This window comes from Leucopleurus acutus (assembly GCF_964270905.1).
Source record: "Leucopleurus acutus genome assembly, chromosome: 8".
NCBI lineage: Eukaryota > Metazoa > Chordata > Mammalia > Artiodactyla > Delphinidae > Leucopleurus > Leucopleurus acutus.
In genome coordinates, this window is record NC_139151.1 from 62,483,194 (window position 1) to 62,502,593 (window position 19,400).

Here is a 19,400-nt window from a genome sequence, read left to right on the forward strand (position 1 = left end):
TACATAGCTAGTCCAGAAGTTTTAACTTCAAGTTAAAAAGCACCAACTATAAAATCATCTGAATGACTTTTTCCCACTTAAATTTTCAGTGTTACCATATTCGTACTAGAAAATATTAAACATTTTGGTAATGACATCCAGGCTTTCCACAAGGTAACTTCAATGTACTTGTCTTAATGTATTTCCTATCACTGCAGAATTTCTTTTTTTTTCTTTTTTTTGGCCACACCGTGTGGTTTTCAGGATCTTAGTTCTGTGACCAGGGATCGAACCTGGGCCCACGGCAGTGAAAGTGCCAAGTCCTAACCACTGGACCGCCAGGGAATTTCCTGAACTCCAGATTTGAGGAGTCATTGCCACACAGGTCCAGTTACACCACTAGCAACAGGGAGCATCCCCTAAAGTTAGGATGTAAGGAGAGAAAGGGGCCAAAAGAGAATCACAGGGAACATTAACATTTAAGTCTCAGAAGACCGCGAAGGAGTTGATCAGACACATGAGAAGAACTAGACAATAGTGTCCCTGTAGTCACAGAAAATTTCAGGAAGGAAGGAATGACCAAGGTTAGCATCTCTGACCCTCCAGGAATCCTGAACCACCTTTCATATAAAAAGAGGAGCACAGTTTTCCCCAGACCTCTTATTATATTTCATAAGAAATGTTAGTGGGAGGAAAACCTCCCAGTTGCTTTATGCAGAAAACTATACGAGGAGTAATAGGGGAATAGTCCAAACCTTAGGCAAAGAGAGTCAGAAGTAGTCCTAGGAATGAGGTTCGGAGCTTCAAAAGTGACCCTAAAATGGCTCCTTAGAAATGACAGCAACAATGCAAACCCCACTTCAGAGAGGTGGACAAAAATCTTTAGCTGGATTAAACAACAGAAAAGGATAAAGAGGTTATCCCCATACTATATTTAAGGAGGGAAGGCCTATGGGTGGCAGTGCCTTTGTACATCTGGGGAGGGATCAAAATTTATAACCAATTTTCTGCCTCTGTACCCTGGGTCTAGTGAACTTAATTCCAGTTTTATCCATACCTGTCCACATGCTGATGAGAAAAAGACATACTAAAAGCAAGAAACAGGCAGAGTTGGGTGATCTTTGTAAGTGCCCAGCCACCTCACACATATCCGACTTCATGTATTCTCTGCCAATCACTCCCTACCTGGTAACCATGTCCCAGATGTCACTGGACAGTGCAGGCTATCGTCAAGTGTAGCATACCAACCCAATCTCAAGGCTGCCATGGATTTACTAACATAAGTTCAGTCTTTTCCTGGTAACCCTTCCCCAAATATTCCCAAGAATACCCAGAAGCGTTCACATTTTAACCTGCTACAGGATCCTCACCAGTTTATGAGTTGTACAAGGGGCCTCTTTCCTTTTAAGAGTCCCAGGGAAGGCAAGGAGAGGCGGGGGATTTCAGCAGTAGTTGGAGCTATGGAAGCTGATATCTTACTCCACATGACTCATGGCTGCTGCCTGTTCTACCACCACCCTGCTCCACATAGGGCAGCCAGATTGAACAAATAAAAATATCGGATGCCCAGTCTGAATTTGAGTTTCAGACACACGACAAATAATATTTTAATATAAGGATGTCCCATGTAAAAAAAATTATTCATTGTCCATCTGAAATTCAAATGTAACTGGGCATCTTGTATTTTGTGTGATACGCTCTTCCACCTGCCACTCTCAAACCCCACTCTTTCAGAAGAGGTTCCCACAGCTGTTATCCAGGGACGGAGTTCTTTCTTTCTTTTTTTTTTTTTTTTTTTTTTTTTTGCGGGTACGCGGGCCTCTTCCTGTTGTGGCCTCTCCCGTTGCGGAGCACAGGCTCCGGACGCACAAGCTCAGCGGCCATGGCTCACAGGCCCAGCCACTCCGCGGCATGTGGGATCTTCCCGGACCGGGGCACGAACCCATGTCCGCTGCATCGGCAGGCAGACTCTCAACCACTGCGCCACCAGGGAAGCCCAGTTTTTTCCTTTTGACCACTGCCTTTTCTTTACTATGGTTCACACCTCCCGCCCCCCCAAAGGGAAGCTAAGTAAGGACCAGATGAGAGCAGCCAAGACGGTGGAGTAGAGAGACTCAGTGCTCACCTCCTCTCGGGAGCACATCAAAACCACAACTATCTGCAGAACAACCATCAGTGAAAAAGACTGGAACCTACCAGAAGGGATCTTCTACAGCTAAAGACATAAAGAAGAAACCACAATGAAACCAAGACCAGTGGTAGGAGGGGGAAACTCAAACAAATCAAACCCTATACCCCTCAGGTGGGCGACACACAAACTGGGGCGTAATTATAGTGCAGAGGTTCTCCCACAGGAGCGAGAGTTCTGAGCCCCACGTCGGGCTCCCCAGCCCGGGGGTCTGGCACCGGGAAGATGAGCCCCCAGAGCATTTGGCTTTGAAGGCCAGCTGGGCTTAATTGCAGGAGCCCCTCAGGACCGGGGAAATAGAGACCCCACTCTCAGAGGGCGCACGCAAAATCTCACGTGCACAGGGACCCAGGGCAAGAGCAGTAATTGATAAGAGCCTGGGCCAGACCTACCTGCTGGTCTTGGAGAGACTTCTGGAGAGGCGGGTGCGGCTCACCCTGGGAACATAGACACCGGCAGCAGCCGTATTTGGGAGCTCGTTCTACCGTGAGGAAGACGGTGCCGGCGGGCGCCATTGTGTGGGCTCCTCCCTCTCGCATTTAGCACCAAGACGTGACCCCGCCCAACAGCCTGCAGGTGCTGCTGGGACGCCCCAGGCCAAACAGCCAATGGGGCGGGGACACAGCCCCAGTCGCCTGCAGACGCGCTGCCTAAAGACTAAAGAGCCCACAGCCGCCTTGCCCACCAGAGGGCCAAGATCCCGCTCCGCTCACCAGCCCCACCAGGAAGCCTGCACGAGCCTCAGCCACCAGGAGGCAGACACCAGAAGCAGAAAACCATGATTCCCCAACGCAGGCCAGACCCTACCCAGACCCTACCCTGGGATCAGCTGGGCCCTGGCCCTGCCCACCAGAAGGCCCATGCAACCTTCAGGACACCCCCGACCCCATACCCAACAGTGTCAGGAACAGCCTCCCACACCCACCAATGATCTGAAATGGGCCCTGGGATGCCTGGGTCCTGCAGCCAGACTCCAGGAACCAGCTCTGCCTGCCAGTAGTCCCGCACTAACCCCAGGCCCTGGCTTCACCTGCCGGTGGGTGGGCAGCAGCCCCAGAGTCTTCGGGACCCTGACTCTGCCCACCAGTGAGCCAGCCCTAGCCCCGGGGCCTCCATGGGTTCCGCGACCAGCCACGTCGTGACCAGGCCCCGCTAAACAGCAGCCAGCGGCATCTGCACGAGGGAGGGCCTGGCAGCCAACCAGACTAGGGGCCATCCAAGCCCACCAGACTAGCCACACAGTCAGCCCGCCACAACAGAAGGACCCACACGGCACTCTTAGGGGGCATCCCTAGAGCGTATAGCTTGGGGAATGAGAGGGGAGTGCACTGCTGGGATGCACAGGTTGCCTCCTGCAGAGGGCCACTTCTCTAAGGTTGAGAAACATAACTAACCTACCGCATACATAAAAAATACAAATAGCAACTTAGAATGAAGCAGCAGAGGAATATGTTTCAGACTAAGGAACAAGGTAAAACCCCAGAAGAAGAACTAAATGAAGTGGAGACAGGCAATCGCCCAGAGAAAGAGTTCAGAGTAATGATCATAAAGATGATCAAAGAACTCAAAGGGAGAATAGATGCACAGAGTAAGAAATTAGAAGTTTTTAACAAAGAGTTAGAAAATATAGAGAACAACCAAATAGAGATGAAGAATACAATAACTGAAATGAAAAATGCACTAGAAAGAATCAATAACAGACTAAATGATACAGAAGATCAGTGAGCTGAAAGACAGAAATCACTGCTACTGAATAGAAAAGGAAACATAAATAAATGAAAGCACCAGATGAGCCCAGCTTCTCTCTGCACCTGGAATCACTGCTCCTTCCAGCCACCAGGTCCCGTAGCCTGGTTGGGCCCATTCTTCCAGACTTCTACACATGGGGATCCCATTGGTTCTCCCTCTTACCCAGCCCTCTCAGGGTACCGCAGTCCATCAGACACACGTTATCTGTATACAGTATGATATATTATTTTGTCTACTCAGAACCCTTTCCTTTGGAGATCCACTCTTCCATTCCCTGTGTTTCAGGAGGTGCTGGTCCTTTCTTACTCAGCCCTTGGAATGTGGCCTAGGCCATGAGATTCACCCAAGCCAGAGAAGTTCATCTTCCAGACCAAAGAGATTGTTCAAGGCTTGACACCTGCTCAGGGTCAGGTCAGAATCCTTCCCCAATTTCCCTGTGGGAGATAAAGACTATTCCCTCCCTATGGGATTATTGGCTGTAAGGGTGGTTTATGTTGACTCCCCTTATGGCCATCTTCTCTGACACATAAGGGTCACTCTCCGAAATAAGAGCACAAGGCAACTATAGAAAGAGCAACAGAGGGGAGAGAGTGGAAGCCCAGATGACATTGTTAGAAAGAGCCAGACAGACCTAACTAGAAATCAGCGTAAAAAAAAAGAAAAAAAAAGAGAAATAGTTGGTCATTTAATTTTTGCTTAATCGTGTTTGATTTGAATGTGAATCCTAAGTGAAATAACATGTCTAAACATCAACTGGATATTACATCCATTTTTTTTAAACAGACCTCCTTGGCCCCATGAAAATCCAGCAATGTGGCTGGGCACCTGTTTTGCTGTTCGCAGAAAAATCTCTATGATACTCAGGATTTGGTCAGCTGGTAGCATTCAGGCTCTCTAGGGGACAACACAGCCTAGCTCAGTAGGTTCCACCAGCCTCTTCAGTAACCCAGTACAAATTGCTCTTTAATTAAGTACATGGGCAGACATGCAGTTTCTTACACAGATTCTGTATATACACACAATCTACGTGCTCAACAGGCTACGTATATAATTATCAAATGTGGAGACACCAAACTTCCTGTGTGAAGAAGAGTTCATAATAATTAGTGTCATGGGGTCTCAAGTTGATCAGTCAAGTCTGAGTTACCTTGGATTCAGGTATCTGGGCATGTCCAGCAGATTTCTGGAATTGGTACACGTGGAATCAACTTGTGAGAAGTCATGACAACAATAAAACTGTGTGAAAAACAAAAAGAGGGGTGTCTGTAACCTTCCTGTTACAGGAAGGGGCACTGAGGGTCCGAGGCAGCATCAGCCTTCCGCAGCAACTTCTGGGTGGGGGTAGGTTTGCGGTGCCTGCACAGTCCTTGAGGACCTCTACACGGTGGGCTGAGGTGTGGGAGCTAAGAGAGCTCCCTGAGGAACCCCAGAAACTGATGGGGCTCCTGACTGACCTTCAATTTCCTCATCTGTAAAATGAGGGCTGGGAACTGACCACACCTCCATCTAGAATTCCCTTTTTCTTCTTTTCTCTACAGAGGGAACCAAAGCAGAAAAAAGGGATTATGACTTAGCGCTTAGAACTGACTGACATTTCCAGAAAGAAAAGTCAGTTAACGGCACCTCTGGGGACAGTCATGACATGTTATTAGCATGGAGCTAAATCGAATCACAGTAGAGCTTCCAGGACTGAAGGTCTGTGACAAGCCATGGCTCATTCCCAACATGGAAAATTGAGAAGTTTCTAGAAAGATGGGAAGCTACTGTTTAAGCAGCAGTAAGTCACAAATACAGAGTCAAAGGGACATTCCATTATACCACAGTACAATACTTCTTTTATTTATTTATTTATTTATTTTTGGCTGCGTTGCGTCTTCATTGCTGTGTGTGGGCTTTCTCTAGTTGCAGCGAGCGGGGGCTACTCTTCTTTGCGGTGTGCGGGCCTCTCATTGCGGTGGCCTCTCTTGTTTTCGAGCACGGGCTCTAGGCGCGCGGGCTTCAGTAGTTGTGGCTCACGAGCTCTAGAGCACAGGCTCAGTAGTTGTGGCGCACGGGCCTCGTTGCTCCACAGCACGTGGGATCTTCCCGGACCAGGGCTCGAACCCGTGTCCCCTGCACTGGCAGGCGGATTCCTAACCACTGCGCCACCAGGGAAGCCCAATACTTGTTTTAAATGTTAGCACTGATATGCTTCACATTTTCCAATATTGTGGAATGAGCACAGTCCACATTTTATTATATTAGGGAGTTTATTTCACAGGAAAGAGTCAAATGTCAGAATCATATGCTTGGTCACTGACATTAACATATAAGAGGAGCTACTGAAATAAGACTCTGCACTATGGAAACGGCCTGGAGTCAGGGGATAGGTGCTAAATAAGTGAATTTGAGCCATTGATGGCAAAAGTGGTTGTTCCTTAGGGCTCATTCCACGTGGCCTTTCCCCATGTCCTATGTTCCAAGTCTTCTGATCCCCTATTATCTAATCTCTTTGTTTTTGCTCTTCTGTCCTTATACCCCTTCCAGTATGCATTAGTCTAATCTCACATCTCTCCATTCCTTCCTACTCTCTGTCTTCCCCCATCCTCCTGTCCCTCCACCCCACCATTCTCCTGACCCTTCATCTCTACTGTCCCCACTTCTCTGCCCCACGTCCTGTTGCTCCTAATCTCCTTGTCTCTAGTTCCTCTGTCCCTCTGCCTTTTCCATTAGACGTTGACTTTTGGATCCCTGCTCTATTACTTTTGCCCACAATTGGACATTTTTTCTCCTTTCTGTCGTCAATGAAAATTGACAATCAAATTAATCCAAACTGAAGTTTATAACCCACGAGACAGGCTCTCAGAAGCTCTGAGAACTGTTCCACCTGTTAGAAGTCGAAGGCACAGTCATAGGTTTTTGAGACAAAGGATCGTACATCAAAATGACATACTGATATTCTACATAAAGTTCACCAAAGATAAGTAGTTCAGGTAAGCATGTACAAAGCGAGCGGTAAGTCACCATGACCCACATACAGAGTTGGAAAAGAAAGCGAATCTTTTAAGAAGTTACACTGCTAGCATCAGAAGGAAGGGAAAGAAATGATCTTTACAGTTGAGCAGGCATTCCCACCGTTGAGGAGCTCTGGTTAACATGTAATGCAGATGCACACCACACGTCAGGGAGGGAGGGAGGAGGTCCAAACAGGCAGAGAGAATTTTATGTTTGAATTTTCTCATCCTGCCTTAAAGTATAAATTTTATTTCATCACTGTCCATTACTCAAGCTGGTTTTGACAGAAAATGAGTTCCTTCTATGGAATTTCTTTTCACTGAAAATGTTCCATCTTAAACGATACATCACTCATCTGAACACACTTTATCAAACCCTTTACTTTAGATTCATACAGGGAGAATTCCAAATCCCAAGTCCTGAAATGCTTTATAGAATCCGTTCGTTCTTTGAGGCACTTCAGATCCTGCTTTATCGAGGGAGAAATTTTGAGGCAGAACTTTAGCTCCCAGTTCGAGGAGCCCTCTTTTTTCGATACGTCCAATAAAAACTGCATACTGAGGGCCATCGCCTCACCCCCTGTCTGCTTCTTTTCATCTAGCAGCCTATTCACTTCTCTGCAGCACTCTCCCCCACCCCCCGCCAGCTGGCTCCGGTCCTCTTCCACCAGGTAGGACATGGCATGAAAAAATTCCTATAAGCTAATGCGGTAAAAGCTGTACTTCTTGATGTCAAATCCCTCTTGGTAGCTGTTGCTGCTCACGAAAGCAGCAAGGCTGAGCCCATCTAAACTGTGCTTCCTGACGTCACCTTCTTCAAACACGATGCCCTCAGCTGCCAAGGGGCACAGCCCCTCAGGACCTTGTCCCGGGTAGGCTCAGAGCAGACCCCAGGGGCACTGTGGGGCAGGAAAGTGGAGACGTAGGCCATGAAGATGTCAGTACAATTACCGGGCATCTCCAAGACCTCTCTGCCTCACTCTATCTGCCCCTTCCGCCAGGAGCAGACCACGCAGCAAACGCCTGGAACCTGACATGCTTTGTTAGAGAACATCATTTCTTTGTACAATGTCAAGGGCATTTCTGGCTTGCTCCTTATCTGTGAAGTAGGAGTTGAAATACCTCCTCCTCTCAGGCTTCTCTGAGGATGTGGACATGGGGTGGTTCTCTCAGCAAGGACTCCAGATTTCACAAAGCCAGCACCCAGGTGGTGATGAGAAGGGCGGACCTGGGAGCATTAGCATTCCTCCCCAACAGAAGGTGTAGCACATCCTCCGTGGGACTGGACCTCGGCCTCTTCACCCTCTCTGCAAAGGGCCCCTCTGCAGCTCATCACAGTCATCCAGGATGAACAGGAGCCACTTTAGCTGCCTCAGAGTCTCTGTGATGGGCGCTTGATTTTCCCCACAACGCCAGAAGAGGAGCTGGTCCAGTCTGCCCTCCGGCAGCAGGACCACTTCTCTGCAGCTCACATAAAAGACATCATCCAACTGGCCCGGATACAGGGTGCCAGTGGTCCAGTCCAGCACCATTTTCTGGCCAGTGTTGTCTTTCCCATGCCAGCCGACCCCTGTAGCACCACTATGGGTGGGACCTGGGAGGACTTTCCCCCTGGATCTAATAGAGCCTCCACTGTAACAGAGTCACAGTGGGCTGGGGCAGACAGGCCGATGACGCTGGGCTCCCTGAGCTGGGCGTGGCCACCAGGAGCAGCTGGTTGTAGCCGCCCTGATGCCCCCTTCTTGCCGCTCCTCTAGGCCGTGCACATGCTCTCGGTACATTTCTCCATAATCTGCACTATACAAGTGAGGTGTTAGGGGTGAGATGGGAATAAAAGAGACAGACTCCAGCCTCTGCCCTTTGGTTTCATCTTCTGTGCCCCAGAACTTGTATCTCTCTGAAAGTTATACTTCTAGGGGCATGGGGAGGGACCGCTGCTCGTGTGTATGAGGGTGTGTATGCATGTGTAATGTGCACGTGCCCATCTGTACGAGTGTGTGAGGGTATGTTCTGTGGGGGGGGGGGGTGTCCGTGGGGTGTGAGTGAATGCTTATTTCCCCATGTGCTCACGGGAGTGTGCTATGGACGCTTGTGTATTTTTGTGTGGGGAAGGCGTGTCAGTGTGCAACGGCACGTGTGTTTGTAAGAATACGTATACATGCAAAAGTCACTGTGTGTGTGAATGTCTGAGTGTTCATGTGAAATGTCCCCATGTGAGATGGTGAGGACAGAGAGAGAGGAGAAAGGAAAGGGAAACTGGAGAACGGCGAAGTCACAGGAGCCTGTTCCTGGTAAAGATCAAGCCAGGTGCTAAAGATGAACCAGCTCCTGACTCTGAGTCAGCCTAAATTGTCCCCATCTCAATCCTACTGTTCCCCCTGCTACTGCTTTAAATGTCTCCTTTCCTTCCCAGGCAGTTTCCTTGAGAGAGTAGCCAGTACTCACTACCATGAGTGAACTCCCAAATTCTGGTTTCCATGCCCACCCCCTCCCCGCAGTTCCACTGGCACGGCTCTACCAGGGTTGGTAAAGATCCAAGTCATCAAATTCAAGGCTCGCTTTTCAATCCTTTCTGGATACGCTGTTTACCTGAGTTTGGAGGAATGAAAAGAAAGAATGCGTGCCCACCCAGAGTACTGACAGGGGAGCAGGATCATGTGAATTCTAACTAGAAAAGGTAGATCCTAGGAGAAAGCAGCTCTTGGGCACGAGAGTCAGGGCTACGTAATCCAACTTCACCCATCGACCTTGCCAGCTGGACGCTGGCACTTGACCCAGCCAAGGGAGTGGGCAAGTTCCTGACGGGCAGATGTTATCATCCTCACCACACCAAGAAGGAAACTGAGGCTCAGGAAAAACAAACAAACAAACCTATAGATTGCCCAAAGTTACACAGGAAGTTAGGATCAGAGTTCCTTCTACACATAGTAATGAGCATAGCAACCTTGTAATACTAATAACTAATGTACTTCTGGCATATGCTAAGAACTTTACAGAGCATCACCTCATTTAATCCTCTCCCATAGTACAGACTAGTATCTCCACCAGATCACTCCACACTTCTGCTTGCATGTCTAATCAACATCTCAAGGGTGACACATCCCAAAGTGAGCTTGGGATCTTTTCCCCAAAACCTGCTCCACTTGTAGGTTTCACCATCTCAATTGACAACAGCCTCTTCATACTAGTCGCTCAACACAAAAAATTGGAGTCATCCTTGACTCCTCTCACACCTCACATACAATTTCTCAGAAAGTCCTATTGCCTCTACCCTCAAAATATGTCCATCATTTCCCTACCTCTCATCGCTTCCACTGCTGCTGTCCTGGTCCCAGCCACCCTCATTTCTCATTTAGATTACCTGGCAATCTAACGTGTCTCTGCTCTTTCTCTCTCACCTCGCTCTGCTCAGTAACCACTCCCCCTTTCTATTCTTCTCAAAGCAGCCAATGTGATTCTTTTAAAACTAAGACAGAGCATGACCCTCCCGGCTCAAAACTCCATCTGACTCAGACTAAAACTCAAAGTCCTTACATGGCCTGGTAAGTCCTTAATGATCTGCTCCCCAAGCCCTATGGAGAGATCCATGTCCTGCTACTCCCCGCCTTGATCCTAACACTCCAGCCATGAAATAGCCTCAAACACACCAGGCCTGCTCCTGCCTTAAGGTCTTTGCACTCTCTTCCCTCTACCTGGAGGTTCTTCCCCCCAATAATGGTCATACCCCTCGTCTCCTTTAAATCCACTCAAATCTCACATTCCCATTTTGACCTGCTCTAACTCCTCACGACTCCTGATTTCCTCCTTATTTTCAGCTAATTTTTCCTTTTTCATAGCACTTATCACCTAATACATTCTATAATGTACTTATTTGTCTCTCTCCAGTAGAATGTATACTTTTCAAGGACAGTGATCTTTGTTTTGTTCACTGATATATCCCAAAGCTGCAAAAGAGCATCTGGCACATATTCAAATTGTTGAATGAATGACTCACTGCATTGACACCTCAGGATGCTGTCAAGAACAAAGTCCTTTAAAAGGCACCTTGATGTCGATTATCCCATTGAAGTACCAATTGAGACCCTTGCGCCGCTCTCTGGCTCCATCTGGTGGCAGCTGTTTCTCTCCTCTCAGTGCGGTTCCAAGTTTACTCGGAACTACTTAGCTCGTTTCTCACTGAGCGCGCATCGGACCGAAATCAAAGAGCACAAACTCAGAGCAAAAAAATTGTAGCCGTGAGTAGCATCATCAGAAGCCAATAAGCACAAAGATCTAGTTCACGTGGTGCAGGTTCAGCCTATCGTGCTCCTAATCTTTGTCAACTCACTCCCTTCCGCGCCCGGCTCCTTCCTTCTCGACAAGATGGCCACACCGGCGGTACCGCCGAGCACGCCTCCCGCCACCCCAACCGAAACCCCGGCTGCGGCCTCAGACCCGGCCCCGGCTCCATCCCCAGCCTCAGCCTCAGCGCCGGCTCCAGCGCCGGTTCCAGCTCCAACGCCGGCTCCAGCCTCATCCTCAGACCCGGCGGCAGCAGCGGCTACGACCGCAGCTCCGGGCCAGACCCCGGCCTCAGCGCCGGCCCCAGCGCAGGCCCCGGCACAGTCGCTGCCTGGCCCGGCTCTCCCAGGCCCCTTCCCTGGCGGCCGCGTGGTCCGGCTGCACCCGGTCATTTTGGCCTCCATCGTGGACAGCTACGAGCGACGCAACGAGGGCGCTGCCCGAGTCATCGGGACCCTGCTGGGTGAGTGGTCAGAGAAAATTGACGTTCTCTTCTACTTCCCACCTCTCGTTTATCTTGTTCCCCTCACTTCCCACCCCCATTGTGGTTATTTATTGAATAAATAGTGTGTGCCAAGTGACTTACATTTTATCTTTAATCTTCCCAGTAGCATTTCACGTCAAGTATAACTAGTTCCAGTCTACGAAAAATGAATTCAAACTCTGACTAGGACGTCAAAAACCTTTGACTCCGTAAGCCCAGTGACCACGTTTTCCCCCCTTATCTACTGGTAAATGTCTTTATTTTCCAGGTGTTAAAAGAGAAGTTTTTCCTAACCACTTGGCATTGGAGTGGGGACACCTGTAAAAAGATATCCCTCTCACCAAGTAGACCGGTTTGGCAGGAACCCATTTAAGGTTTCAATAATCTGCTTTCCTAAACGTCTAAGCCTGAGCCTCTGTTCCTCAGTCTCCCTAATATTAATCCCCAGTGAGATATGGACCCCGTTCCCCCAGTGCAGTCTCTGATTCTCCATTTGGACACAGACAGTTGTATTATCTATTATTTGTATTAACGTGCACATGGAGGAATAACCTTTTCCCTGCCCATGTTCCAAATTTGGGAAATTGATATTTCATGTTACAGTAAAATTGAGAAGCCGTAAAGAGGGATTTCTGACAATATATCCCTTTCTCTGGGGACTGCTGGTCCCATCAGATTAATTTGCACTCCATCTTGGTCACAGAATTTGGACACTTGTGAATCCAATTTAGTCGCATGTATCGTTTCTTTTTCTTACCCTTGAACGTGTAACAGTTTCCATCGTAGAAGACAATTGGTGTATTGCGAAGAGGATGATAGTCGTCGGCAGACTCCAGCACGTATTAGCTAAGTCTGTTTCCTCAGGGCCTACTGTAGATTTAGTCTGTGAGCACTAAGTTATCACAGAAGGCGTCTGACTGTGCTGGCACAGACTAGGTACAAAACAGCTGTTGGTTGCCATCTTCCACCACATCAGGCACCCTCCTGACACAGACACACATTGTCTCCCTCTTTATCTTTGAGAGTGTAGCATTTTACGGAAACTTCAGTTGGTCCATTGTCTTTCAGGCATTGCCATAGTTGGCTCAGATCAAGCCTTTGTATTCTCTTTGCCTGTTCTCCCTTATTTTATCCTTTAAGTTTCACTCATCTTCCAGGTTCCCAGGAAGAGTTTTCACTCTCAGTCCTTCATCCCATATCCCCACCCTCACCCCTATTCTTAACCTTCCAAAGTATGCCATCCTTCTGTGACTGCCCTGCTTTGAGCTTCTGTAGTAAATGGTTCTTGCGTCACTGACTTGGCACTCGATAACTACCAGCTTGCTCTTTCAGCTGCACTGTCAAATTTTCCAAACTCACTAGAGCTGTTTAACAAAATAAACAATTTTCCACCCTAGGTTTGTGCTAAGTGCCCCCAAATATTAGTGACCCTAGTTAGAACAAGTGTAATCTAGATTTTTCAGATCCTCTTTCAGAATGGAGTCATGGTACAAGGCTAGGTGTTACAGAGGCATTGCTTACTGAAGAATGAAGCATAGATTCTGCTTGCTAGGAACTTAGACATTTTCAGTTAGAAATCAATTCACGAGACATATTCCATTTGGTTAAATGAAATCAGTGGTGCCTTTTATGTACCATAAAACTATTAGGTACTTAGAATTCAAAGTTTGATCAAACAAGCTCTACTCTTAACCTTAAATTCAAGATGAAGATATACTCTTATAGGCAAATAATTAGAATATAATGTGATAAATGCTCTAGTAGAAGGGTGTTATGGTGGCATGCAAATATAGAAGATTTAACTATTTTAGATGCTTGAAGTGGTCAAGTCTGTTGACAAGAGGTCAAATAGGATAAAGAGTATGTATCCACACTCCTGTATATAAAATGAAGAACAAGGGCTTGCTGTATAGCACAGGGAACTGTACTCAATATCTTTTTTTTAAATTTATTTACTTATTTATTTGTTTATTTATGGCTGCATCGGGTCTTCGTTGCTGCGCGCGGGCTTTCTCTAGTTGTGGCGAGCGGGGGCTACTCTTCGTTGCGGTGTGTGGGCTTCTCATTGCGGTGGCTTCTCTTGTTACGGAGCACCGGCTCTAGACGAGAGGGCTTCAGTAGCTGTGTCTCTTGGGCTCTAGAGCGCAGGCTCACTAGTTGTGGCACACGGGCTTAGTTGCTCTGCGGCATGTGGGATCTTCCTGGACCAGGGCTCGAACCCATGTCCCCTGCATTGGCAGGCAGATTCTTAACCACTGTGCCAGCAGGGAAGTCCTCAATATCTTGTAATAACAAAATGGAAAAGGATCTGAAAAAGAATGTATATGTGTGTGTGTATGTGTATACATACATAACTGAATCACTTTTCTGTACACATGTAACATTGTAAATCAACTACTTCAATTAAGAAAAAGAAGTATGTATCCATTTGGTTTGGGGGCATAGTTTCAGCTAAGGGGGCAGAAACCATAGTGAAGTGGAATTAAACAGACGCTGATGGGTATAGGCAACATTGTGGTCTGTGGTGGAGAGGGAAGCACTTGAAGCCTGGGTGGGCAGTGCCAGTAGATGAGAAAAAAAATGGAGAGGTCAAGGGACCAGCAGTCTTAGTGAGGACAAGAAACAAATGTAGCTGGAGTAAAAGTATCATCAGAACTCGAAGAATAAAAGTTTGTGGTATGATGTTTAAGGTTCACAGGGAGAAGGTTTCTGGTTGATGGTAGGGTTAAGGTTATGACTGTGGGACCATGGCTGAAGGGAGGTACAGGGGAAGCTCCCTAAGATTGAGCTCTCAGGATAGGCTACTGTATGAGTGGTCTCTGTAGACGTGACTAGAATCTTCCAGGGAGCTCTGCAGATGAAATTATATTAAGGAGAAAGTCTGGAGGCTGAAAAATGAAGGTCACAGAGTGAAGATCTGGAGTAGGGCTGGTAGCAGGAAGTGACGGACAGGCAAAAGGAGACCTTGCGAAGTAAGAACAGACCCTGTTTGCTGATAGTTAAAGAAGAGAGTTGGAGATTGCTCCAGAGTTTCATTTCTCTGGAAAATCCTGGTTCCATTGGTGCTCATGGCTGAACGTGGAGCTTATGAGCCCAGTTTGGGTTTTTGTTTCCCTGACTTTGAGGAGACCTCTTGAAAGCATTTGGGACAGCTGGGAGCCCAAGGTTTTATAACACATGGACAATACTCTCTCACAGGAACCGTGGACAAGCACTCAGTGGAAGTCACCAACTGCTTTTCGGTGCCGCACAATGAGTCAGAAGATGAGGTGAGTGGGAATTTGAGACCCTGTGCGGTCTGTAGCTACTCATTGGCTGGACTCTGTGAGGCCCCTCCTGCGCCACAGTGTGCGGTGCTCATAACTGGAGCTGCAGTTAAAGAGCTTCGTCCCATTTGTACACATTTCCCGGGCCTCTTCTGTCTGTTGGGAGTGGCCTCTTGTCCTGTTTATCCATTTGCTGTGGACTCTTGGCTTCTTAGCTTCCGTTCCTGCCTTCCTTCTCAGGTGGCTGTTGACATGGAATTTGCTAAGAACATGTATGAATTGCACAAGAAAGTCTCTCCAAATGAGCTCATCCTGGGCTGGTAAGTTGGGACGAGGGGATGGAAAGTCTCGGTGGTTGAGTGCCAACATCTTTTGTCACCTGACTAGGTATCGTACACCCTCCTTTGGAGACAGAGTATTGAAAGTGTATTATCTCAAGGAGCTATGAGTTCAGTGTGTTTTGCTGGCGGTTCTGATCCTGTGAGGCCAAGAATACTTATTTTGGACTGCAGCTTTTACTGAGCAAGTCTTTTCTGCCTTGCTGGTGACTTAGAATTTTCAAGAGCTCTAAGGCAGCCCTTATTTGATTTGATACAATTTTCAGTGTGCGTATTTTTTTGGCATGTGTTGTCCCTGGGGGTATAACTACACCCCGACTAGGGGTGTTGGGTACCTAGAGACACGCATACCACCATCCTGTTTGGTATTGATGTCGCACGTAGACATGAGTCCACAACTGTGTTCCATTTCCAGGTATGCTACGGGCCATGACATCACAGAGCACTCCGTGCTGATCCATGAGTACTACAGCCGGGAAGCCCCCAACCCCATTCACCTCACAGTGGACACGAGTCTGCAGAACGGCCGCATGAGCATTAAGGCCTACGTCAGGTGACCAGAGTCTTGGGCAACAAGGGCATGAAAAGCTACCTCGTTCATACCGTGCCTGGGTGCCACCCCCGCCTCCACGCCCCGCAGGTGTCATCCTTCAGTGTGCAGCTCGCTGCCTAAGGAAGCCCCTTCCTCACTTTCAGGAGTTATCGCTGGAGAGGCTTTATTCCGAAACAAACTCTGTCCCTGAAATTTCCCCTCACTGATCCTTGCCTACCCAGAGTCCTGCTCGTTGCTCATAGCCAACCTCAAAGGGCAGCCCTTTAGGTATTTGAGCAAGCTCGTTCTTCCTGGCACCTTTCCTAGAAGTTAACTCTTAGCAACTCCTACAGCCGATCCTCACGCAGTGTTCTGGCCATGATTTCTTCTCCACATTCACTGATTTTCTGAGTCGCCCTTCAGTTTGTCGTTATCACTAAAACTGTGCATAGGACACAGGGCGGTACAGATTAAAGAATGGCTGTCCTTGTTTTGAACATGTCTATTAACTGGGGATAGAGTACAGTTTGGATGACAGTAACATTACCCTGTTGGCACATTAAGCAGCTAGAATGCTGGTTGATGGGAGATATTGGGAAAGGCTCTAGAGGCATGCCGAAGAAGGGGCGGCTGTAGGCTTTGGAAGGATTTTATTTTCTGCTTAGAATGAAGCCCTTTGTTAGCACATCTCTTACTTTAACTTTGTGCCATTTTTGTGTGTGACACTGAAGTGACCAGTTACCTATTATGTGGTAGGACAAAGATGGTGGATGTCAAGTCCTCATGGGCCAGTTGGTGTACCACGAATCTCTAGCTGTTGCCTGATTCCTTAGCCTTTCCAGGTATTTCAGACTCCTCAAGATGCAGTGAAAGTATAGTTGACACAGTAAAGGCAGTCACCTTGGCTAAGATTACTTACAGCACCCAGTCTGACCTTGATGGGCCAGAGTCGACTTTTTTTTTTTCAGTGCTGATGAGGAACTCGGTCCCAGAGAAGACCTGTCCTGTCACTTCTTTCTGTGAGGAAGGATGTCTAGGCAACTAGTTCCACAGGGAAATCCAGTGTCCTGTCCTCAACACTGAGATTTCAGTGTGTGAAGTAACTCTCTATAAAGGGTCCAGGCCCGGTCCAAAAGCTGAGTCCCTTCTCTCAGGCCAAGGGTTTGGTATGTGGAATGAGCTAAGGGAAGAAAGTGACTTGTTCCCTTTAGCGCCCTGGGCTTCAAGTGGCCCAGCTCTCTTCTTTCAGAACCGTGGAAGCCATACTGTTGGTATGACTGCTTTCCCAGCCTGAACTAGACATGAAACCCCCTCCCAAGTCCATCTGTTAACCTTGGCTTTTCTCTCCCCAGCACTTTAATGGGTGTTCCTGGGAGGACCATGGGGGTGATGTTCACCCCTCTGACAGTGAAATACGCATATTATGACACTGAACGCATTGGAGGTGAGTGACTTGCCCGTACCCGCTTTCTAGGTCTTGGGCATTTTTCAGGGGAGGGGGTTTCTGTTCTGTAACAAGGATGGAGGGCCTTGGGTGTGTTAAGAGGAACGGTTGATGTAAGGTTTGTGACGACTAGAAGTCATTCTTCTGTAGAAATGGGACTCAAGGAATTATTTGTGAAGTTGTTAGAGGTGGGAAGTCATCAGCACCAGAGGCTACACGGCCATTCATATGAGACCAGAACCAGTGATTAGCATACTGGGTGTAGGAGTTGGACTCTCTCCAGAGAAAGAAAAGCTAGTAAGGGCAGGGCAGGGGGGTTTGGGGAAGCTGGCTCAGTCCAAAGGGAGGTGGTTAGAGATCTCTTTCCTGATGGGATGACTGAATTCTCTGTGTCACTTCTACCCCCAACCCACTCCCACAGTTGACCTGATCATGAAGACCTGTTTTAGCCCCAACCGGGTAATCGGCCTCTCCAGTGACTTGCAGCAAGTGGGAGGGGCATCGGCCCGCATCCAGGATGCCCTCAGCACAGTGTTGCAGTATGCGGAGGACGTGCTGGTGAGCAGCGGAGGGAAAAGGAAGGAGGAGGGCATGATCTCCACTCTGAGATGGCTGGGGATGTGCTGGTGAAGTGACGGTCTCGGTGGTGAGGATTAACTGTTCCTCGTTGACTCTTTGGTGCTCAGTCTGGAAAGGTGTCAGCTGACAATACCGTGGGCCGCTTCTTGATGAGTCTGGTTAACCAAGTACCCAAAATCGTTCCTGAGGACTTCGAGACCATGCTCAACAGCAACATCAACGTGAGTGCCATCCCTGGGCTTCTGGGAGCCTGTGCCTTCCCCCACCTCAGCCGTACACCTGTGGAGGGGGTTGGGAAAGGTGACCTGGAAGGGATAGAGGAGTCCAGGCTCGGGGGAAGACCACAGGCGCTCGGAGATGCCCCTCCTGCTGTTTCCTGGCTTCCGTGGCTCGGGTGTATCAGTGGAGGTGAGAAAGTGTTCTCGGGCATTTCCTTCCTGCCTTCCACCTTCCACTCTTGCTCAGCCTCTCCCAGCTCTTGTTTCCCAGGACTGCCCTCACCCAGTGCCCATCGTACAGCTGGCCAAGACCAGCCTCTCTGCTCACTCTTTACCCAGCCCTCACTCATCCTGATTCCTTCTCTTCCAGGACCTGCTGATGGTGACGTACCTGGCCAATCTCACGCAGTCACAGATTGCCCTCAATGAGAAACTTGTGAACCTGTGAATGGTCCGCAAGCAGCCCTCTGCCAGGCTGGGCCCCAGCCAACCCTGGGACTCAGAATGGAGTGGAGGAGAAGTGGGTTCTTTGTGGTTTGAGTCACACTGAGTCAGTCAACTGCTTGTGACTGTAAATAAACATAGCCTACCTTTTGTAAATGAATTCCATATGATGTGAGTTTACCTCTGGGTGGAAGGGAGAAGACAGTTCTGGAGCTCACACGGAAACCAGGAAGTGAGTACCCCGGTGGAAGTTGGTTGTGTGTGTGGCCTCACTCGTCTTCAGTAGTCGCACCCACAGCCCGAGCTGCGTTAGCTGCTTCTGACCTGAGACCAGATAGCCTTCTCCGCAACCTGCTGGTACAGGGGCACTTGCTCCCCACTCTTTTGCCTACGTTCAGAGCAAACTATCTCCCCCCAAAATGATTTTTACCACTTTTCTTCCATAGCATCTTAAATGGATGGCAGTATAAAGAGTTGCTTTGTGCAGTTTGAAGTACCTGCAGGTGTGCTAGTGAAGGGAGAGGGGTGGGAGAGAAGGGAAGGAGTGGATACAGACCTCTGCCCTGAGACCCATGAGTGTGCGCTGGTGGAAAGACAGTCTTCTCTGTGGTGAGGATAACTGTGCTTTACCAAATTTTTTCCTTTGATTTTCAACCTGGAAAGGTGTCCACTGGCAGTACTGTGAACCATTTCTTGATGGGTCATGTGGTTTCCACAGGCAATGAAGATGAGAATCCATGGAGGGAGAATAATTGAGAGACTTGGGTACTTAACCTGGACTGAAAGAGTAAAGGGTGTGGTCACTGTTTTAAAGCGCCTGAATCATAGGACAGAGCTGTTTGCCGTGTGGTCCAGGGAGGTAGGATTAAGATCTGTAGGTTGTTTCCCTCCGTTTTGGTAGGGAA

General features: G+C 48.3%; 2 protein-coding genes across 2 annotated transcripts; one reads left to right on the forward strand and one right to left on the reverse strand.

The window, feature by feature from the left end:
- Positions 1-8,207: 8,207 nt before the first annotated feature.
- NLRP10 (NLR family pyrin domain containing 10) lies at positions 8,208-11,097 on the reverse strand (the record flags this gene model as incomplete). Its single annotated transcript, XM_082844998.1, is given in 5 exon segments — positions 8,208-8,449; positions 8,452-8,562; positions 8,565-8,633; positions 8,636-8,706; positions 11,087-11,097. Coding segments are annotated over 5 exon segments (504 nt in total).
- A 173-nt stretch (positions 11,098-11,270) lies between these two features.
- Positions 11,271-18,655, forward strand: EIF3F (eukaryotic translation initiation factor 3 subunit F). The gene is made up of 8 exons (XM_082844227.1): positions 11,271-11,653; positions 14,873-14,943; positions 15,181-15,260; positions 15,694-15,831; positions 17,163-17,254; positions 17,676-17,812; positions 17,941-18,054; positions 18,422-18,655. The coding sequence occupies exons 1-8, from the start codon at positions 11,272-11,274 to the stop codon at positions 18,497-18,499; spliced, it is 1,092 nt and encodes a 363-aa protein (XP_082700353.1). The 5' UTR covers position 11,271; the 3' UTR covers positions 18,500-18,655.
- Positions 18,656-19,400: the final 745 nt, after the last annotated feature.

Bases quoted from the DNA above. Each gene is read 5' to 3' on its own strand.
- EIF3F (XM_082844227.1), top strand. From the start codon at position 11,272: ATGGCCACACCGGCGGTACCGCCGAGCACGCCTCCCGCCACCCCAACC. The intron at 14,944-15,180 runs GTGAGTGGGAAT...CTTCCTTCTCAG, and splicing joins ACAATGAGTCAGAAGATGAG to GTGGCTGTTGACATGGAATT. The intron at 18,055-18,421 runs GTGAGTGCCATC...CTTCTCTTCCAG, and splicing joins TGCTCAACAGCAACATCAAC to GACCTGCTGATGGTGACGTA.